The sequence below is a fragment of the Nycticebus coucang genome, chromosome 4 (assembly GCF_027406575.1).
Source record: "Nycticebus coucang isolate mNycCou1 chromosome 4, mNycCou1.pri, whole genome shotgun sequence".
Classification (NCBI taxonomy): Eukaryota; Metazoa; Chordata; class Mammalia; order Primates; family Lorisidae; genus Nycticebus; species Nycticebus coucang.
Window position 1 is genome coordinate 117,363,509 of NC_069783.1, and position 23,003 is coordinate 117,386,511.

Consider the following 23,003-nt stretch of genomic DNA (forward strand, 5'->3'; position numbering starts at 1 on the left):
GCTGGGGTGTCTTCAACACCTGCTTCACCAGCCCCTAGATGAGCAACCTGGATGAGCCCCCCCGCACCTCAGTTTCTTTGCTCTATAAATTGGGCTGATATTAACACTTCCTGGGGTTGCAGAAACTAAAGGAGATAGTACCTTGTGGATGCATCCCAGAGCCCTCCCCACATCCCACCTTCTAGGGTGAGCACTACCCTCCCCAGCTTCGCATTTCACTGGTGTGTCCCTGGGAAGGGACTCTCCTCCTCTCATGGGGCCCACAGCTTGGAGAGTTGGCACCTAGCTAAGCCTCATCCTTGACATAGGTGAAGTCTCCTTAACCATATTCCCTGGGAGGGGAACACCCCATTCCTCAGCCCTCAGCTGGGATGGAGCACAGCAGACTCTGCCTGCAGGCACAGACCAGGGGATCCAGACCTCAAAACTGAGCCAGTAAGAGATATGCTCACCACCTTGAGTGGCGGTGAGCCAACCAACCAAAGCCAGCTCCAGCCCCGCTCCATAGTAACAGTTACTAGTATCCCCTAGCATCTAGCAGGGCCCCTCAGTTCCCCCTTTGTCTTTTATCAAGCTCCTACCAGCCCCAGGGCCTTTGCACTTGCTGTTCCTGCTGCCTAAGACTCTATCCCTGATCTTGTCATGGTTGGCTTCCTCCTGTCATTCAAATCTCAGTCCAAATGTCATCTCAAAGACAAAGACTCCTGACTACCACTGTTCTATCTAAATTAAACCCCCCTCAGCACATGGAATCACCTTGCTCCCTTATTTCTCTATGTGCTTAATGTCTGTCTTCCCACCTCCCCACAACTTCTATACTGTGAGCTCCTTGGCAGAAAGTCTGTGTCCTCCTTCTCCCCACCCCAGACTCTCACCTGGCACATGCAGTCGGCCCTCCAGAGATGCTTGTGCTTGAGTGGGTTTCTGGAATGCCTTCTCTGAGGCAGGGAGGAATGGGGGTTTCTGGGCCTCACACACACACTCTCTTAACCAGTGCCTTTCTACCCCATCTAAAAGGCCTTCTCCCCCAGCCACCACCCTCTCTATCTCTGCTACCACGTCTCTGTTCATTTTGTCACAGATCCACAAAAGTCCCAGGGATTCCAGGGTAAAAGGATGTTGGCACTAAGAGTCAGCTCCAACCTTAGCTTTGTCTGGCTGGTGAACACTTCCCCATGCCTAAGTTTCTTTCTCTGCTCCTTCACATAGCCCCTCTGACTGGTGCTCATTTCCCTATCTGGTTTCTATCCCTGAACTTTAGACCAGGCAATGGTCCGTGTCTCCATGCTCCACTCTGGGCTCCACCTCTGAACCCCCTTCTGGGTAGTGCCTCAGGCCTCAGTCTCCCCTTCTGGCTCCATCCCAAACCACTGGACTGGACAATCCCAGGAGCCTCAGTCTCCCTGTATAGGCCCTATCCTTGGACACTTGAGGCTAGGTGATGCCCTCTGTGTATCTCAATTTCTCTCTGTGCTCTCTACCCCAGAGGTTCCTTTAGGAAGGCCCCCATTCCTCAGTCTCCCTCACTGCAGGGGTGGAGTCAGATTGGCTGGGATCCCACTAGCAAAGGACTGGAAGACACACCCCATCCTGTCCACCTAGCCTGGCTCCTATGGGAGCTGAGCTCAGCACTGGTCAGCTCCAGGGCTCTGACGCACAAGGGCCTTATCAGGTGCCCATCAAGTAGGGGTAATGGTGGCGGGAGGGGGTGGCCCCTTCCAGACCCTTGACATCTCCAGACTCTTGGCCTCTCCCACGGCCCCTGCCTCAGCTCAGGCATGTGAAAGCAAGCCCCCCCCCCTCAGCCATCACCTGCCCAGTCTGGTTTGTGCCTGAAAGTAGTCAGTGTTCAAATCCTTACTATGTGACCTTAGACAAGTGACTAAGCCTCTCCCATCCTCACAGTTTTCCCATTTGTAAAATGAAAATGCCAATAGGACCATATGAAGAGTTACGTACAGGCCCTGTCCATACTAAGCCCTCAATGCCTGACAGCTGCCATTATTAATAATAGTAATTTATCTGCTGAGGCCTCCCCCTGGACCAGAATGGACCCCTCTCAAACCTGACAATGCTTCAGGCAGTGTCTGGACCCTTTCCTTTAGGAAAGGGGAGAGAGAACACACCCCACCTAGGAGCATGAAAATCCCTGCATGCTCTGAGAAGAGCCATTTTGAAGAAGGGTGCCAATAACTGGGGAAACTGAGGCAGAATGGCTGGATCCCCAGCTGGGGCTCAGTGATTCCTCTCCACCCTTGCTCTAGAATGTGGCCCACCTCATAGCTCATCTTGGCCTGGGAACGGGGGAGAGAATGCAAAAATGAAGTATGACTCAACTCTCTTCTCAGGAGAAGCAAAAGGAGCCCTGTGAGCCAGTGTCAAGGTGCAGGGGTGATGCCAGCACCCTCTCTAAACCCTCTGCCAGAACTGAGACAGGAACCCAGTTTCTGGAAAGGACTCCTTCGGCCGTCCAGCTACTAAGCCCCCACCCCACCTGGATTTCTGGGACAGATACAGAATCTAATTCTCAGGGGCTACAGGGGGTGGGAGGACATCTCAAGAAGAAGGTGGCAGGGGACTTGTCGCTGTATTCACACAACAAGCTCTCTGCTTTGGTTTCAGGTGCATGTTTATTTGGGGTAGGTAATGAGGATGGCGGTGGCTAAAATTGCTCTAAACAGCTCCCCCTTTGACACAGCTGCAGTGTTGGGAAGGGGTGTTCACAAAACCAGAGGCAGGACTCTCCTCGCAGGGGGGCCACAGCTTGGAGAGTTGGCAGCTAGCTAAGCCTCATCCTTGACATAGGTGACGGCTCCTTGAGCATGTCCCTGCTCACCTTGGCCACAAGTAAATCTGAACAGATCCTCCCATCCTCACAGCTGGATGTGAGACCCCAGGGATTCAAGATGGAGACTCCTGTCTAGAGCTCCACTGCCCAAATGGGAAACCAAGGCTGGGAGAAAAGTAATGTCAAGGTCACACAGCAAATGTTCTCTCAAAGATTCCACACCTGTCTCAAGTGCTTACACCCTCAGAGTCCCTATCTGGGCACCAGGCCAAGCAAGATGGGAATCCACCCTCCATTCTGCTAATTCAGCAACTGTTGACTCAACCCTGGGAGAACCACAGCCATGGGTTGGTTGTGAGGAGAGCCCAAGGGTCCCCTTGTTCCATCACACCTGATTGGTGAGAGGAGAAGCTGGCTCTTCACTCAGCTCAGCATGCTGGAAAGATCCACACTAGGGTAGGAGCTCAGGGCTCTGAGTGAATAGGACCCAGAGGGCCACCTGGGTGACACTCTGCAAACCTAAACACCAGACGCACACAGAATGTTGGAGCCCATCTGGATCCCGGGCTCTCTGGGGCTCCTCCGTTGGAGTTTCCTTCATAGGGCCCCACACAGGCCTAGAGAAGCCTCCCCTTCAACACCTGCGTGGACTAAGGAAGACCCCCTCCTTAATCCCTCCCCAGTTCTGACAGAATCTGGCCCTCCAATCCCCTCTTCAGCCCTATTAAACCCCCCTTTAGTACAACCCGGGAACAAAGACACCTCCCTTCCCCGGGGGCGGGGCGCGGCATCTGCTAAATGTGGGAGCCCCTTCCCACGAGGACAGCAGTGAGCATGGTGCCTGTGGCCCCGTGACAGCGGACCTGCCCCAATACCGGTTTTAGGCAAGACCTCCCACCCTCCAGAGACCCGCACTGGCACGCGGAATGGGTGACTCCTGCCCAACCCCATGGCTGGTGCCCCTCTCCCGCAAGGCACCCCAGGAGTACTCACACGTCCCTGGCGGGCAGCGCCCGGCCTTCCACCACGCGGACATGCAGGGAGCTGCTCTTGGCCATGGCGCCCAGCCCCAAACTTTCCGGGCAGAAGAACGCCGGGTTTGCAAGCAAGACCAGGGCGGGAGGGTGCGTCTACATTTCACCGGCTTCGAGCCTGGAGCCCTTCCCTGGCGTCTTGGCGACACACCTGTCCGAGACGCGGGTAGCTGGACTGGAGGTTTCAGAAGAAAGAAAAAGAATAGGTGGGGGCGCCCGCCTGGACTCTACAGGTAGGAACCGCTCCCTGGCCCAGCAGACGGAGTGCTCAGGAGACACAGCGGGCTTTTGCCTCGGCGTCTGGCGGACAGGTTGGGCGGGCAGGGGCGGGAGGGGGAGGCCTAGGGCCCTCCCCCCAATCCCGCCTCCCGTGGGGTCCCGGCCCGCCCCCGACCCTCCTCGCGCGCCCTCTGCCGGCACCCCAATCTTGCGCACCAGAGCGCACGGGCAGTGGAAACCAGGGTACACCGAGGCGGGCACTGCCGAGTGGAAAGGGGCCCGCGGTCATGGTGGGCGTGGTTGCTGGCTCCTGGTGAGTTGGCACTGGGCTCAAAGACACAGTATGTCCTCCGCCGGTTCCCCCACCCAACACCTTCACACCTCTCCTGCCCCTCCCCTGCCTACCATCTAGGCACCGCCTCCTCGGTGCGACCTCCGCGCCCAATGCAGAAGTAGTATCCGCGGTGGCCGGGAGGCGTCGCTGGAGAAAGAGACGCACATTCCCTAGGGGTCTGTTGAGAATCAAGGGAGGGGCTTCGAACATCCCTTTCCATCTCGTTTTGGTTACCAGTGAAGCCCAGACAGTGCGAACGGTTGCACGAACGTCACGGGCTGGCACTGCGGGGGAGGAAGCCATCCTGGAGGGAGAGGGGAAGGCTTGCAGATAACAACCACTCCAGCAATGATGAAAAGTCATCTATAATTGTTGGAACACTTTCTGTGTCCCAGGCACTGTTCAAGGCGATTTGTGAGGATTAGCTCATTTGTGTCCTCACAATAACCCTCAGCGATGGGCATGCAGAATTAGCCCCATTCTATGGATGAAGAAACAGGTTCAGAGGGGTTCAATAACTTGGCGGAGTCTCACAGTAAGTAGTTTATTTGCCAACCTGGGTTTTAATCCTGGCTCTGCCATTTGGTACCCGTGAGGACTTGGGCATGTCACTAACCTCTCTGTGCCTTGGTTCGGTTTTCTCCTCTGTTCAGTGGGGATGACGTGGTATCTCCCTCTAGTGGTTTTGAAAGAATTAAATGAGATAATGAAGATAAAATTCTCAAAACAGTAACAGGCACCTAGTAAACTTTCAGAAAGTGTTTGATATGACTGTTGTCCTTCAAGGTGTGGCTCAAATGTCACCTCTCCTGGAAAGCCTTCCAGGATATACCCGCCACCCCGGGATTTTTCCTTTTTTTTTTTTTTTTGAGACAGAGTCTCACTATGTCACCCTCGGAGGAGTGCGGTGGCGTCACAGCTCACAGCAACCTCAAATTCCTGGGCTTAAGCAATTCTCTTGCCTCAGCCTCCCAAGTAGCTGGGAATACAGGCGCCTGCCACAATGCCTAGCTATTTTTGTTATTGTTGTTTTTGGGATTTTTTGCTTTTTTTTTGTAGTTTTTTTTTTTGGCCGGGGCTGGGTTTGAACCCGCCACTTCCAGCATATGGGGCCGGCACCTTACTCCTTTGAGCCACAGGTGCCGCCCTGTTTTTGTTATTGTTGTCATTGTTTAGCAGGATCAGGCTGGGTTCTAACCCACCAGCCCCAGTGCATGTGGCCAGCACCCTAACCACTGAGCTACAGGCACCAAGCCCAGAGATTTTTCTTTCTTTTTTTCTCTTGCATCACCAGGTTTATACATTTTTCAAGTTTTAAATGAGATAATGTGACAAGAAGGGCCTGTCCAGGGCAGACATTTATGCACACTTATTTCTCCTTGTGATATTTCTCCCTGTGAGTTTGATATTTACCTGCTTAAAAGCTCTTGGAAGAGCTGGCTCTGAGCCTGACTCACTGTGGCTGGCTCAGGGCACCAATCAGGAGGCCCCTGTAAAATGAGCACAGAGCTGACACCCAGACGGGCGAGACCGGGAGTGCCCTGCCCAGCCCTGCCCCACAGTCTGCTTCCCATTCTCCTTCCTGAACTCCCTACCCAGCACCCCAGCCACACTGATGATGGATTCAAAGCCCTAGAATTCTCTCCTCAGCTGATAGCTGACTAGTGAGACCTCTGACACCCCCCCCAGAGACTGGGCCTCAGTTAACCCCATCTGGGAAATGGGTCTAGCAGAACAGGCCTCAAGTCTTAGGCGTATTGCAACATCCTTAGGGTATGAGGGGCGATCCAGGGTTAGATCTGGAGCAGTGGTACCCCCAAAGCAGTTACACCCCCTCCACTGTGATCTTTATCAGTCACCCTAGCTCTTCCCCAAAGTAAAATGTACAATCTAAGGGGGAAATAGTACTTGCTATGTAACTGCAGCTGCAAGACAGTTTCCTGCACCCTGCACACACACCCCCTACTGAGTGAGGGGAGCTCCTACTTGAAATTTTTTTCTTTTAAAAAGCCTCCAGAGACCTCAGACCAGCCATCGAGACCCCTGGGACTGCTAATGGAACCTGAAGGGCCCAGCCCCGGAACTTTGTGGGATGCCAGCCAAACTGCCAACCAGCCCTCTTGGCCCATCCTCCAGAGCTAAGCAGGAAGTCACAGTCCCAGACACCCCTCCTTTGCCCCCCAGGGGAATTATGGAAACTATAAACTGTGCCAGTCCAGCCTCCAGGGAGCCAGCTCTGTCACCTGTCCAATATCTGATGTCTGACCCCACAATTCCCCTGAGGCAGTGGCCACACTCCTCAAACTTTCCACATGGCTCAGTCACTTCCTGTTGTTATGAGAAGCTTTGACCTGAAACTAGCAGGGGGTTGGAGGTCTCCTATGGTAGGCTCTGCCAAGGGACCAAAAGGGGAATGGCAGCCCAGAGAGGATGTGTGACCTGCTGAAGCCTGCTCATCTGGGAGGGGGCAGGCTCATCCTCCCAGCTTGTTATGAGAATGTATCACAACGGCAGTGTAAGACACCTGGCATCAGCATTGTTCCTGGCACATAGCAGGTGCTCAAGAATGATCAGCTCTCTACCCCTAAGCTCCTTAAAGGCAAGCCCATGATCATCTTCTTACAAACAGATATACTCTACATTTTCCCTGCATACCCCAGTGCCCTGGGATGCACACAGCAGGTGCTTCATTAAAGCCTTAAGTGAGAGGAAATGCTAAGCTCAGGGTGTACAAGCAGAGGTTTCAGAATCAGGCTGATGTGGGATTGAACCCTGGCACCTACACTTACAAGGCAGGTGCTCTTGGGGAAGTGAGTTATCCTCTGATGCCTCAGTTTCCTCTTCTATAACTTGGGGCTAATAATAGCACACATCTCATAGTATTGGTGTGAGGCTGGAAAAAAATAAACTTCAGACCTTTAACACAGCATGGCAAATAGCAAACACTCAGTAAGTGTCACAGCCATTGTGGGATGTCCTGGGCCTACACCTGTGCCTGATACTGAGCCCCATTTGGTGACTTAGCTCTGAGACTGGGTCCTGAGGACATAGCCAGGATGGAGTACCAGGCCCAGCCCCAAATTTCAGGGATCAGTGGTGAGCACACTTCATTGGCCAAGGGCAGTTCCAGATCGCTGAGCTGGGGGAATCCGGGGATTTTCATCCTGGTTGAGAAATCTGATAGAGAGATTCCAAGGCCAGGGCTCCCACTTCCCCAAGGGGCCCTTCTGCCCAATACTGGCTGAATGCCCCATTCATTTGAGATGCCAGACCTGGGGCCTAGGGAGAGCTCACAGACTCAGAGTAGAGAGTCCCTCATTCCGGAGCAGGGACCAGGCCTGACCTTAGGTATCAGCTGGAGCCTGCTTGTGACACCACCCTGCAGGTGCTGTTTAGCAACATCAAGGTTGAGAACTTGAAATTGACTAGGGTAGAATAATTTACACCATGGAAATTGGCAAATCCTACAATTATTGTTTTTGAGATTCAGTTTATTAACACCACTGGGCACAGAAATCCCTGGCCACATGTTTCTCCAGACACTGCTCCTGAATTCAAAACGTTTAAGACTTTTCTCACGTCACCTTCATGCCCCCCCACACACACACTGCCTTTGCTGGATCAGTTACTTCTATCAAGAAACACTTTACACTCTTTTTCTTCCCATTTACTTGTTTATGTCCTCCTGGTACAGTTGATTAAAGATGATGAGAGATTTGGTGCAATATAATACAGTTATCAATGTAACATCAATGTCATGGGATACTATGTGGCTGTTAAAAAGGTTGTTCTTGGAGAGGTAAGGTGGCTCACTCCTGTAATCCTAGCACTCTGGAGGCCAAGGCAAGAGGATTGATTGCTTGAGCTCAGGAGTTCTAGACCAGCATGAAGAAGAGCAAGCCTCTGTCTCTACTAAAAATACATAAATTAGCCGGGCATTGTGGCAGTGCCTGTAGTCCCAACTACTGGGGAGGCTGAGGCGGGAGGATCACTTGTGCCAAGGAGTCCGAGGTTGCTATGAGCTAGGTCGATGCCATGGTGGGCTCTAGCCTGGGTTACAGACTTTGACTCAAAAAAAAAAAGAAGAAAAAGAAAGAAAAAGCTTGTTCTCAAAGAAGATTAATGAAGGAATATATATATATGTAAAATATAAAATAAAAAAATATATATTTTTTAAGTGAGACAGAGTCTCACTTTGTCACATTCTATAGAGTGCCATGGTGTCATAGCTCACAGAAACCTCAAACTCCTGGGCTCGTGCGATTCTCTTGCCTCAGCCTCCCGAGTAGCTGGGACGACAGGTGCCCACCACAATGCTTGGCTATTTTTTTTTGCCATTTTTTTTTCTTTTTTTCAGTTTTTTGCCGGGGCTGGGTTTGAACCCACCACCTCCAGCATATGGGGCCGGTGCCCTACTCCTTTGAGCCACAGGTGCCGCCAGGCTATTTTTTTTTGGTTAGCAGGCCCGGGCCCAATTCAAACCCACCAGCTGTGGTGCATGTGTCTGACACCCTAACCACTCAGATACGGCACCCAGCCATGAGCCATATAAGTGGTAGTAGAGGGAAAACCATACATAACAACATACACAGTATGATCCTATTGCCATAAAGTATGTATGTATATATAATATTATTTTTTTTATTTAACAAATGTGGGTCAATCCTAGTGGCTCACATCTATAATCCCAGGACTTTGAGAGGCTGAGGCAGGAGAACCGCTTGAGGCCAGGAGTTCAACACCAGCCTGGGCACTATAGTGAGACCCAGGCTCCACAAGAAACAGAAAAATTAGCTGGGCATTGTGGTGGGTGCCTATCATCACAGCTACTGAGGAGGCCGAGCTAGGTGGATCACTTGAACCCAGGAAGAAGTTCCAGGCTGCAGTGAGCTGTGATCAGGCCACTCTACTCCAGCCTGGGTGACAGAGTGGGACTGTCTCTACAAAACTAAAAATAATAATATACACTCAGAGAGTAGAAAGTGATGTGAAGATGATAAATCAGGAAGGGGGGCACAGCTGGGGCTGGAAGGCTTTCTAATATGTATGTAACGGCTTGTGCTTCTTTTATAATCAGAACATAATTCTGCCTCCACTTTCTAAAAGCACGGCTGCCCTTCATTCGTAGCTCTGCATGCAACCTCCAGAAGCCCTCACAGAGCAGTAGTGAGGCAGCGGTCCCCCCACCCAGCCACCATGCCCCGTTGGCACCACTCTGTGACCTTGGTCTCATGTTCCCTTGTTTTGTGGTGATTTACATACGCATCTTATCTCCTAAATGTCAGGGACAATGTCTGATTCATGCCGCACCTCCCACACTGCTTGGCGCAAAAGACTCAAAACAACACACTTGTGGGGTTAAATAGAATTCACTTCCCCTTGAGGGCTGGAATCTGGCCTCTCTCATTGTGATAATAGACGTGTTAGTTCTTACCTCCTCTCTCCCCACTGTGCCCAGGATGGCGGCTCATTCAGGGGTAATTTACCACCTGCTCCTATACACCACCACCTCCTAACCAGGAGGCAGACCAGTCTGTCTCCAAACCTGTGTCCTCTCCTGACAAGTGGCACCATCTGAGGCCAAGATCAGGGTGAGGCAGACCAGGGCCCTGGCCCAGGTTGAGGGTGAGGCATGTGTTCTTTGTCAGGGGAACACAAAGCCCCGTTTGTGATTGCTGGGCACGATTCTGGGCAGGGAGCCACGTGGGACAGGAGGCAGCGGTGGGAGGAGTGGGCAGGATTTCCAAAACCCCCTCCTGCAGGCTGGCTGCCGAGGAAGCAGAGCCCAGAAAGTCCTCTCCTTCCAGGGCCTGAAAACAAAGTGTCTGTCTCTCAGCTGACACCCCGCACTTCCTCCTTCCTCAGTCCTGCTCTCTGAAGCGCACCCCACACCTTTCCTTGGAATGGAGAAGTGGGAAGGAGGAGGCCACGGAAGCGAAGCATGAGATGGGGGGAGAAGGGGGTGCGGGTTTCCAGAGCTTGTTGGTTTGTGACCAAAGAAGGGCAAGGTCAGCTGAGAAGTCATGTCCTGCTGTCACTCAGCATTCCCACCCTCCCGGAGGTAGGGAACAGACAGAGCAAGGAGGCTGAACTACTGGGAAACTGGGGCTCCCACCTTGCAGCATGTCAGGGAGCCCCAGGAAGACTTGAGAGCATCACCCCACTTTAACAGAGGGGAATGCCTCGGGGTGGTGGATTGGTTGGCTGCAGAGCTGAAGCCTTAGCCCCAGCCTTCTGAAGACAAGTGTTGTGTCAGAAGTTTCTCCTCCTTCAAGCCATGAGCAGTTCCTGAGCAAGAATTGATTGAGCGATCTCCATATAAAAAAGTCACCAGTCCTCAGAGGAGATGTTTAACTCCCCTGGGCCTTAGTTTCCTGTCTGTCACTTTGTAGCACAGATCTGGCCCTACCCAGCCCTGACTTACCCAACATCTTTGAATTCTACACACCAGCCTACCACCTGACCAACCACCATTCTCTTCTGGGTCTTTGTACATCACTTCCTCAAGACATCTCTGTCCCACCTCCTTCCTCTCCAGACCTTTTCTCCTAACCCTCTTCTCATATTTGCAGGGTTATTTCATTCCTTTGACCTCTCCATTGGCCTCTGCGAGGGCAGGTTTTGTCTTGTCCACCATTTTATCCTTGAATCTAGCACAGTGTCTGGCATATAGTAGATGCTCACTAAATGTAAAAACCACTTCTAAAATGATAGAAATTAAAGGGGGGGGTGATGAATGCCAGCTTCAAATGATGGCGTCTTCTGGGGATGGAAAGAAAGAAATGGGCCTGAGGAGGGAAAGATCCAAGAAGGGCTCAGCTGCATCTGGAATGTCATGGTTAAGAGGATGGACTCTACTCCAGATTGCCTGGCTTCAAATCCCATCTTGTAGTTGATACCAAAAACACAATCCATACAGGGAAAATACAAAAATTAAACATCATCAAAACTAAAAACTTTGTGTTGCAAAAGACCGTCTGCAGAGGATGAAAAGACAAGCCATAGACTGGAAGAAAACAATTGACAGAGAACTACCTAGACTATTTAGATGTATGTGTAGAATATACAAAGAATTCTCAAAACTCAACAGTTAAAATCAACCCAATTAGAACATAGGCAACAGGCATTTTGCTGAACAGAACAGATATTTTACTGAAAGGTTTATACAGATGGTAAATAAGTGCATGAAAAGTTGTTCAACATCATTAGCCATTAGAGAAATGCAAAGTAAAACCACACCGTGGTATCACTACACACCTATCAGAATGACTAAAATAATGGTCATAGCAAGGATGGAGAGAAACAGGATCATTTATATGTTGCTGGTGGGAATGTAAGATGTTAGAGCCTCTCTGCAAAGGAATGTGAAGTTTCTTTAAAAACTAAACAAATGCTGGGCAGCGCCTGTGGCTCAGTCGGTAAGGCGCCAGCCCCATATACCGAGGGTGGTGGGTTCAAACCTGGCTCCGGCCAAACTGCAACCAAAAAATAGCCGGGCGTTGTGGCGGGCGCCTGTAATCCCAGCTACTCGGGAGGCTGAGGCAAGAGAATCGCTTAAGCCCAGGAGATGGAGGTTGCTGTGAGCTGTGTGAGGCCACAGCACTGTACTGAGGGCCATAAAGTGAGACTCTGTCTCTACAAAAAAAAAAAAAAACTAAACAAATGCTTACTATATAACCCAAGAATTGCACTCTTGGCCAAGCATAGTGGCTCACGCCTGTGTTCCTAGTACTCTGGGAGGACAAGATGGGAAGACTGCTTGAGGTCAGGAGTTTGAGACCAGCACTAGCAGAGTGCCAGGATTAAAGGCATGAGCTATTTCCCTAGGCCTGAATGACTTTTTTTTTTGAGTTTCACTCTGTCACCCTGGGTAGAGTGCTGTGGCATCAAGCTCACAGCAACTTCAAACTCTTGGGTTCAAGAGATCCTCTCGCCTCAGCCTCCCTAGTAGCTGGGACTACAGGTGCCTGCCATGATGCCCAGCTAGTTTTTCTATTTTTAGTAGAGACGGGGTTTCGCTCTTGCTCAGACTGGTATCAAACTCCTAGAGCCAAGAAGACTTTTTTTTTTTGCAGTTTTGGCCAGGGCTGGGCTTGAACTCGCCACCCCTGGTATATAGGGTTGGTGCCTTACTCCTTGAGCCACAGGCGCCACCCCGACTATTTTATTTGTTTGTTTGTTTTGTTTGCAGTTTATGGCCAGGGCTGGGTTTGAACCTGCCACCTCCAGCATATGGGGCCGGCGCCCTACTCCTTTGAGCCACAGGCACCGCCCTGGTACCAAACTCCTAAACTCAGGCAATCCACCAGCCTTGGCCTCCCAAAGTGCTAGGATTATAGGCATGAGCCACCATGCCTGGCAGGACTGACTTTTTTTTTAAACCAACAATACCAACTGTTGTTGAGAATATGGAGCCACCAGAACTCTCACACATTGGTAGTGTGAACATAAAAATGATATAACCCACTTTGAAAAACATTTGCTGTTTTTTACACAGTTACACACTCGCCGTAAGTCCCAGCAATCCTATGTCCAGCAAGACATATTTACACAAGTGAAATGAAAACTGAAGGCCAGGTGTGGTGATACAAGCTTTTAATCACACGTTTTGGGAGGCCAAGGCAGGAAGATCGTTTGAGCCCAGGAGTTCAAGGTTGCGGTGGGCTATGATCAAACCACTGCTTGGGTGACAGAGCTGAACCTTACCCCAAAAAAGAAGAGAGGATAGGAGCCAAGGTGGGGGGGGAGAGAGACTGAGAAAGAAAGGAAGGAAGGGGAGGAGGAAGGGAGAGAGAGAACTTAAGTTCACATTAAATCTGTACATGGGCTTAGCGCCTATAGGTTATTGGTTAGGGCGCCAGGCACATAGACTGGGGCTAGGGAGTTTGAATCTGGCCGGACCTGCTAAACAACAATGACAACTACAACAAAAATTTAAAAAAAATAGCCAGTGTTATGGCGGGCACTTGTAGTCCCAGCTACTAGGGAGGCTGAGGCAAGAGGATCTCTTGAGCCCAAGAGTTTGAGGTTGCTGTGAGCTGTGATGCCACTGCATTCTACCAAGGGCGATATAGTGAGACTCTGTCTCAAAACAAAAACAAAAGAAAACAAAAACCTGTACATGAGGCGGTGCCTGTGGCTCAGTGGCTAGGGCGCTGGCCCCATATACCAAGGGTGGCGGGTTCAAACCCGGCCCCGGCCAAACTGCAACAAAAAAATAGCCAGGTGTTGTGGCAGATGTCTATAGTCCCAGCTACTCAGGAGGCTGAGGCAAGAGAGTCACCTAAGCCCAGGAGCTGGAGGCTGCTGTGAGCTGTATGACGCCACAGCACTCTACCGAGGGCGATAAAGTGAGACTCTGTCTCTACAAAAAAAAACAAACAAAACCCTGTACATGAATACAGCCTGTATTTGCAACTGCCCAGAACTAGAAGCAACCCAACTGTCTTTCATCTGGAGAATAACTAAACAAAGGATATAATATACAAAATATAAATACTACTCAACAATGAGTTGATACACATCAACATGAGCAAACCTCAAACAAATATTGCTAAGTGAAAGAAGACACTCAAAAGACTGTGAAGTGGACCGGGCGCCTGTAGCTTAGCTGCTAGGGCACCAGCCACATACACCAAAGATGGCAGGTTCGAATCCAGCCTGGACCTGCCAAACAACAATGACAACTACAACAAAAAAATAGCTGGGCATTGTGGCAGGCATCTGTAGTCCCAGCTACTTGGGAGGCTGAGGCAAGAGAATCGCTTAAGCCCAAGCATTTGAGGTTGCTGTGAACTGTGACGCTACAGCACTCTACCCAGGTGATGTAGTGAGACTCTGTCTCAAAAAAATAAAAAGACTGTGAAGTATATATTGTAATCTCACTGATGATATTCTGCAAAAGGTAAAAGTCTGAGAGAACAGGTCAGTCGTTGCCTGAGGCTGGGGTGGAGGCAAAGCTTGATTACAACAAGGACATGTTTCTGTATCTTGATAGTGGTGGTGGTTACATGACTTTACACATTTACCAAAACCTATAAGAGTGTATGTGAAAAAAGTGAATTTTACTAAGTATAAGTTGTACCTCCATTTTTTAAAAAGTTAAGAAAAACTGAGGCCAAGTGCAGTGGTTCATGTCTATAATCTCAGTAGTTTGGAAGGTTGAGGCAGAAAGACCACTTGAGGCCAGGAGTTCAAGACCAGAAAGGCCAGGAGTTCAAGACCAGAAAGGAAGGAAGGAAAGGGAGGGTAATATAGTGAGACCTCCATCTCCACCAGGCATGGTGGTGGGCGCCTATATATATCCCAGCTACTTGGGAGACAGAAGCAGGAGGATCGCTTGAGCCCCAGAGTTCAAGGAGGCAGTGAGCTATGATGGTGCCATTGCACTCCAGCCTTCTGTCTCTAAAAAGATTTCAATTTTTACAAAAATAGAAAAAAATGAGAACATATATCTGATTGTAATTTCACAATTTATGCAGAAAGTCAGTATGTACATTTAATGCAAAATGCTCAAAAACAAAATGTACATTATTTTAGTTCTATTTTTAAAAATATGTTCTAGCAAAAAATCCTTAGGAGTTGTTTAAAGCAACATAGGCATTACAAGTGACTATAGACTTTTGTTGTAGCATTACTTTACAAGAAGAAAATACATTCCTTTGAACAGAAAAATTAATTACTTTTTTTTTTCTTTGAGACCGAGTCTAAAGCTATTGCTCTGGGTAGAGTGCTATGGTGTCATAGCTCACAGCAACCTCCAAATCAGGCTCAAGGGATCCTCTTGCCTCAGTTTTTCTATTTTTTTAGTACAGACAGGGTCTTACTTTTGTTCAGGCTGGTTTCAAACTCATGAGCTCAAGCAATCCACCTGCCTTGGCCTCTCAGAGTGCTAGGATTACAGGCATGAGCCACTGTGCCCAGCCAAAAAATTAATTACTTAAAATGGAAAATAAAATGATCTGAAGCAAAGACCAAGATGCTAGTTTTTATAACTTCCAGTTGGAGTCCCCCTTGTACTTTTTTTTTTTTTCTTTTTGAGATAGAGATTTTGCTCTGTTGTCCAGGCTGGATTTGAACTCCTAGGCTCAAGTGATTGCTCTCCCTCCTGCCTTGACCTCCTGAGTAGCTGGGATTATAGGTGTGCACCACTACACCTGGTGTCCATAGGCACTTTTTATGTTACTCTGGCTATTTTTTCCTTAGTACCACCACCCACAGGGCTGTTTTAAGGATTAAATAAGGCTCAGCACCCGTAGCTTGGGAGTTGGGGTGCCGATCACATACACCAGGGCTGGCAGGTTCAAACCAGCCTGGGCCTGCTAAACAACAATGACAACTTCAACAACAACAACAACAAAATATAGCCAGGCATTGTGGTGGGTGCCTGTAGTCCCAGCTACTTGGGAGGATGAGGCAAGAGAATCATTTAAGCCCAAGAGTTTGAGGTTGCTGTGAGCTATGACGCCATAGCACTCTACCGAGGGCGACATAATGGGACTCTGTCTCAAAAAACAAAAAATGTTGATAAGAAAATAAAAGGATTAAATAAAATACTATATGTAAAGTGTGTAGCATGGTATCTGACCCACAGTAATTGCGCAAACTATGTCAGCTTCTCCCCTACTCCCAACCCTCAGGTCCAGACTATCAGTCCTTCCCCAGCTGGTCTCCTTGGGATGCTAGTCATGGTCTCTAGTTTCTAAATCTCAGGGTTTCTCTCCCTAACCAGGCTGGTGAGACATGGCAGCCCCATCACCAGCACTAGGAGTGGAGCCTCAAAGAGATGGGACATAGTAGGCCCTCAACACTTTTCACTGGAGTGAATTACTCTGCCCAGTGTTTGTCAAATAAGGGCTGCCAAATAATTATTCTTTTTAGTGTTTGGCTGAGCATACAGCCATATCATGAGGTGGAATCTCACCCAGCCAGTCAGTGGGTTGTCTGGACAAGGGACACCAAGAGAGGCAAATTCTTGGTTGAGGGACCTATGTTCTCTCCACTACACCCCAATTTAGGTCCAAGTTAAAGGCTTCCCTGAGAGAGGCATAGGCTGCTCTCTTCCTCTCCCTTGGAGGCAGGGGTGGATTCCCCAGGCTACAGCCAGGCAACGGAATGTTGTGTCGTTGGTTGCCCAGGCAACCAGGGCCTGCTTGGTGGCTGCCTTCTGCAAGTACTGAACACGCTTCTACACCACCCTCCATCAGAATCCCCAGAGCCTCCTAGTTTTGTGCAAAACTCTAGAAACTGCTGGAGAATGGAGGTGCCTTGGGAGGAATATTTCCGACTGGCCTTGCGAGAGAAACTACCTACGTGAGTGAGACATGATGTGGAGGCAGGGAGGGCTGGAAGGAGGCTGGGAATGGTGGGATGGCCCATCCCTTTTCCCTCACTCCCTGGCTTCCCGCTTCTCTGGGCAGTTCATGGTGGGGTATTATTGCTCCCACTTCACAGAGGAAGAAACTGAGGCTCTGGGAGAAATGGTGACTTCCCCAGGGGCTCAGGGATTATTAACCTGCTCCAATCCCCACCCCCCTGCCGCCAACTAACATCTAGCTGAGACTAAATTGTTGAAACTCTGGTGGGAACAGATTATTCTGGGAAGTCTTGCTCCCACCCCACCCCGCCCCAAACTGCATTTTTTTTTTTTTGAGACAGAAAAAAATCACCCTGGGTAGAGGGCCGTAGCGTCACAGCTCACAGCAACATCAAACTCTTGGGCTCAAGCGATTCTTTTGCGTCAGCCTCCCAAGTAGCTGGAACTATGCACCTGCCACAACTCCCCACTATTTGGTATTTTTAGAGATGGGGGTCTCACTCTAGTTCAGGCTGGTCTCGAACTCATGAGCTCAGGCAATCCACCTGCCTCCTCTTCCCAGAATGCCCAGCTTCCCAAACTACATTTTAAGGACAAGCAGAGGCAGCATGCTCTGTGCCTGCTTTGTGTCTCAGCTCGGCTGTAGCAGGGAGCTGGTCTGCCCGTCCCCTCCTGCTGCCTCCCAGGCTGTGGGGTCCCCTTTGACTCTTTTCTCACCCCCTTACCACTCTCATAGCTGCCCACTGTCAACCCTCCCAGGGCTCCACTCAGAGTGAAGGCCAAAGTCCTCCCTGCCCATGGGAGGGGTCTGTCCCTCTGCACCTCTCTGCCCTTTAACTGCACCTCTCCTCTATGTCCCCCTTCTCCAGCCACACTGGCCTCCTTTAGCACATTGGGGTTCTTGCCTGGGGACCTTGGCATTGCTGTTGTCCTGGCCTAGACTCTGTTCCCTGGAGATACCCATGTGGCTGGTTCCCTCCTCTCTCCCAGGTCTGTACTCAAATGCACCTCTTCAGAGACCCTTTCTGACTCCCTATTGAAAGATTCCTTTAGTCTGCTTACGTTTTCATCTTGGAGCCTGCTATGTCTTAATATTATTATTAGTTATTAGATTGATATGCGGTGGCCCCTTGGCAAATGCCAGCATTCCAGGGGCAGGGATTTTTGTCCCATTCACAGGTGTGCCTCCAGTACAGCACCCTGCTCAGGGTGATGCTCAGGATGATTTATTGAATGAGCAAAGAATTCTGCAGTCAGCAGGTGGTTAATGTGGGCACTCCAGGCCTAGTGGGGAATTCTGGGGACATGACTCTGGCTTCCTTCACTGTCACCTCCTCCTGTGTCTCTTCAGGAAGACACCAGAGCAGAATGTAGACCACTTCCCACCAGTGCTGCGTCTCCTGGAGAAGAGGCAAGAGCTGGCAGATGCAGACCAAGGCCTGAAGGCCCAGAGGGAGGTGAGCCCTGGCCACAGACTTTTCTTCGGGGTCCCAGCAGACAAACAATATGCTGAGCAGAAGGATGGGAAGTGATGGAGCCCACTTACTAGTGAAAAAGTGTGAGACAAGTCATTTCGCCACTGGGAGCCTTGAGTTCCTCATCTGTCAAATGGGTATGAGGTGAGACCAGTTGTTGGTGTAAATAAATTAGGGTACATCGAGGAGCACCTACTATGTTCTGGGAATTGCACTGAGAACAGGAGAGCTCACTATGGTCTCCATCATGTGGGGCACACAGTCTAGACAGGAAAACGGACAAGTGCCCAGGTGGTGGCTTCCATGGAGGAGAAGCCCAGGGACTATAGGAACCTAGAGGAAGCTCCTACATCCACATGGGGGTGGTCAAGAAGGGCTTCCTGGAGGCAGTGATGTCTTGGAGGCTGCTGGATGGCAAATTGGCTTATCCAGCAAAGGAAATGGGGTGAAGAGGCAAAAACAGGCAGATGTAAATACATGCAAAGTCTAGAAGGCAAGGACAAAACAGGTAGTCAAGTAGCTGAAAGACGGCAGGAGGAGAGAGGAAGATGAGGTAGGAAGAAAGGACAGGGACAGTGGCCTTCAGAACCTAAAGGAGGGCTTCTGGGCTTCACCCCTGGGCTATGTGAGCCATGAACGGTTTGAGCAAGGGAGCAGCCCCAGATCCAGCACAACAGACGGGATGTCTTGAACCCCCAAACACAGACAGCCCGCTTCTCATTCCCAGGTGTTCCACACCACGATGGCAGCCCTGAAACAGCGCTGGGAACAGCTGGACCGGAAGGAGCAGGAGCTAAAAGAGTCCTTTGTTCGTTTTGACAAGTTCTTTCAGGTAAGTGGAGACCGCTGGGAAGGCTGGTCGCCAGCTTACGCTCCTATAGGGGACAGAAGGGTCACATAAATAAAAGAAGTAGGTTTAGTAATACAAGAAAGGGTGGTGGGAAGGAAACTTGCCCTGCCTGAAGTACTTGAGTTTTAAAAGGCAGGAGAGGAGTAAGGGATTTTGGCTGAATCTGGCCCGCAGGCCGTCTGTGAACCTGCCGTGGCTCTGCGTGTGAATGTTAGAACGTGACGGTGGGAGGTGGCGAGTTCCGCCAGCTCATTAGCCCTGCGTGTCGTCCCCTCCTGGTCCTCACTCTCCAGGACGCGGAGGCCCGGCGCCGCTGCGCGCTGCAGAGGGCGGCGGAGGAGCGGCACCGGGCGAGCCGCCAAGAGGCGGAGGCTCTGCGGCTACAGGCCCAGCTCGAGGAGCTGCGCCGGGAGCGTGCGCGGCTGCAACGCCACCTGCAGCGTCTGGAGCCCTGCGCGCGCCTGCTGCAGCAAGCCCTGGCGCAGCTGCCCCAAGTGAGTCCCGAGCGGGAGGAAGCTGGGCCTGGGCGCCACCGTGCGGCGCTAGACCGCCTCAGGGACAGCTTGGGATGGGCACACTCCTAGAGCGCTGACTGTGTGCCGAGAACCATCACTTATTGAGTACTCCCTATATGCCCCTCTTTGTTATCGAATAACTCCCACACTTTACAGTGCAGAGAAATGGATCCTGTTATGGTCAGCCCCATTTGACTGGGGAAACGTGGAGAATTCAGAAAGCTAACTCTTACTCAAGATCATGCGCTTAGGCTAGTGTAGGGGAGGAGGGATCCAGACTACAGAGACCACGGGTAGACTGGGTTGGGGGACGAGAGGGCATCAGAATCCATAAGAAGGAGAGGAGTCCAGTCCAGCGATTGGAAAGACTTGATTAGAAGAGAAAAAGAGAAGAGTGGAGTCTGACCAGGAGCTGGCTCACTTTCACACAAGAGGTTTTCATTATCCCTTATCAGTAGGGTCGAATGTGAGAGGGGGTTCCCAGAGAGAGTCTCCCCTACTGCAGAGGGACTAATTTGTGCGCTCAGGGCAAATCCAAGAGTTACTCCTTTAATTGATCGCCAGCCCAGGCCAGAGTAAAAGTTACTGTTCTGTTGTTTTCTGGGAACAATGGCCTTTAAACATTCGGAGGGTTGGGAAGGAGGTTTGCTGTGATCCTACAGTTTAGTTCCTGGCCTGCTTTCCTCACCAGCTGTTTCCCAAAATGGCTGCGCTCTTGTCAGGGTTGTTAGGATTCCTTTCCCACACAGACAATAAATGCTAGCAGAATGATCACGGCATTAATAGAAATCACAGGTAGTGAAGCTAGGCTAGGCTTGGTGGTGGTTGGGTGGGGAGAGGTGAGAATAGAGTTCAGTTCAGGCTCTGTGACTCCATGGGTTCCCACTTCTGGGGCTGGTGAAGCCCCATTTTTCAGTTGGGCAACCTGAGTAGGTGCTGGAGGAGCGTTGGCGGGCCAGGTGGGGTGGGAAGAGGAGGGGACTGCAGGTCCACGCGCGCCTCCTCCCGGCTTCCACCCTAGTTCCAGGAGGTCCCTGAGCTGGTGGAGCGCTTCGACAGCCTGGCGGACACCCGGGCGGCGCTGAGGATAGCAGAGCGCGAGCGGGTGGCCGAGGTGGAAGCGGCGCGGGCTAGGCTGCAGCGGCTGAGGGACGCCTGGCAGGACGAGCTGCTTGCACTAGGTCAGCAGCGAGCGCAGCTGCGGGAGCGCCTGGAGGCAGCGCGGGAGCGCAAGCTGCAGTGGGTGCGGCCCGCGGTGGGGCAGGAGGGCGCCCCGGATGCCAGGCTCCCACTGCCGGGTGGGGAGGAGCGCCCAGGGGTGCAGAGAACAAACGGAGCAACGCTTATTCCAGAGGGGTGGCTGTGCTAATGAGGGGATTTCAGGCATTGGAGAGCGCTTTGGGAAAGAGGTGGCTGCCCTATTAGCCGGATACGGCTTGTGCATGCCTCTTCTTGAGATCGCCTAACTGCTCCAAACTGACAGAAGTGAGTGGGAAGCGGCCTCAGCCCGCTTTGGGCCAGCTCCTGCCTTAATCGGTAGTGGAGTGGGTTTTCTCCAGGAATCCAAGTGGATTCAGATCCAGAACACAGCAGCTGAGAAGACTCTGCTTCTGGGTCGAGCTAGCATGTCAGTGCTCCACCTGTTCCAGTTAGTGAGCCAGCATCAGAAGCAGACACCCGCCCTGGAAATTGAGGACACTGAGGGGCAGCTGGAGCAGGTGAGCTGCCCCCCTTTAATGCTTTTTAGCCCCCAAACCCTTCCTTCTTCAGAAATATGATGCTTAAAATCCCACCATTAGGGACACCTTCTTTGGGTTAAGCATGGGGCCTTTATGGTTAGGGTTAGAGTGTTACCACCTGACTGTTCTAGATGCTGCCACCTGCATATCATTCAATTAGTATTTTCATTGACATTAGGTTTATTTTTCTTTTAATTGAATCAGTCGTATTCATTGGTTTGTAACTTAGTCTCATCTTCTCCATGGGTGGCCCTCCCTTAGTTATATTTAACATATTTGTTAGAACTAGAATGCCAAGGAGGAAGTCTCAGTGGAGGGGTCCCGTTCATCTGGCTGTGCTGGTGATATGCTGTGATATGCCAGAAGAAAGGTTTCAGGGTGCTCTCTTGAGCAGGAAGGCCAATGTTTATGCCAAGAGTCCCTCCTTTCTCCCAATCAACCAGCATAAACAAGTAGCAAGATATATAAGCATCTAGGAGATTACATTAATCCTTGCTCCCTGCAGGCACCTTCCTGGAGGAAGCTGCCAGTGGGCCCAGTGGCTCAACCTGTAATCCTAGTACTCTAGAGGCTGAGGCAGGGAGATTGCTTGAGTTCCAGAGTTTGAAACCAGCCTGAGCAAGAGTGAGACCCCATCTCTACTAAAAATAGAAAAACTAGATGGGCATGGTGGTGTGCACCTATCATCCCAGCTACTCAGGAAGCTGAAGGCAGAAGGATTGCTTGAGCCCAAGAGTTTGAGGTTGCTGTGAACTATCATGATGCAATGCATCCTAGCTCAGGGGACAGACTGTCTCAAAAAAAAAAAAAAAAAAAAAAATGGAGAGGGAGGGGGTTTCAGACACTTTTTTTTTTTTTAAAGTCTCACTTTGTCACCCTGGCATCATACAGCAACCTCCCTCAAACTCTTGGGCTCAAGCAATTCTCTTGCCTCAGCCTCCCAAGTAGCTGGGACTTCCCTGGGAACCATCACCATTGTTGTGCCTTTGAAGAGGGTCTCCAGCCCTCATCTCTGCCTCACAGACTCCCCATACGGTGAAGGTTTGGGGGCTGGGCAATGACTAAGGGCTGGAATGTGACTTGGCTATGGCGGTCCGCTAGGTGAAACTGTTCATCCAGGACCTCTCTGCCATGCTGGTCAGCCTGGGTCAGGCCAAGCCTGAGGCCCCAGCCTCCTAGCTAGCTGTGATCCAGGTAAGCAACGGAAGAGAGGAGGTCCCACATTTCTTATGGGGTGGGGACTGAGTGGCTCTCCCTGAATCTGTTTCCTCATCAGAAAGATAGTGAGGGGGAAAAAAAAAAAAGATGGGAGGGCTGTGCCTGCACACATTACTGTAGGGCTTACATGAGGGGTACACAGCAGGCACTCAATAAATGCAGGGCCCGATGAGGTGATGGTTAGGACCAGTGGCTGAGGGGTCCACCCAGAGAATCTAGCCGCTGGGGGCACCCTTGACCTCAGAACCCCAAACAGAGTGGGGAGCAAGAGGGCATAGGGTGGACAGAGTCCACAACAAAAGACAGGACAGACCCTGACCTCTTGGTGTGTGGGCAGGGATGGGAAGGGTAGTGCTAACCTCTTCACAGCCAGAGAGAAACAGCTGTGCTGTTAAGTCCCAGCCCTGCCTCCTACCTCAAGCAACTGGCTTGTGCTCTGAGCCTCCTTTTCCTCATGTGCTAAATGAAGACACCAGCAGACCCACCCTCAGGGGACCCTGAGTGGCATCATGCAG

The 23,003-nt window shown here is 50.9% G+C and overlaps 2 protein-coding genes across 2 annotated transcripts in view; one reads left to right on the top strand and one right to left on the bottom strand.

Moving 5' to 3' along the window:
* Nucleotides 1-3,912, bottom strand: part of RASAL1 (RAS protein activator like 1) — a 28,362-nt gene extending 24,450 nt beyond the window's left edge. The window contains 1 exon segment of the mRNA XM_053589373.1: nucleotides 3,782-3,912. Coding sequence (XP_053445348.1) covers nucleotides 3,782-3,846 — 65 coding nt within the window. The 5' untranslated portion in view covers nucleotides 3,847-3,912.
* Nucleotides 3,913-4,626: 714 nt separating this feature from the next.
* On the top strand, nucleotides 4,627-22,951 carry CFAP73 (cilia and flagella associated protein 73). Its single transcript, XM_053587896.1, has 8 exons — nucleotides 4,627-4,910; nucleotides 16,513-16,687; nucleotides 18,043-18,148; nucleotides 18,894-18,998; nucleotides 19,310-19,510; nucleotides 20,553-20,774; nucleotides 21,091-21,249; nucleotides 22,372-22,951. Exons 1-8 carry the CDS (start codon nucleotides 4,859-4,861, stop codon nucleotides 22,447-22,449), a joined length of 1,098 nt encoding a protein of 365 aa, XP_053443871.1. The 5' UTR covers nucleotides 4,627-4,858; the 3' UTR covers nucleotides 22,450-22,951.
* The last annotated feature ends 52 nt before the right edge of the window (nucleotides 22,952-23,003 follow it).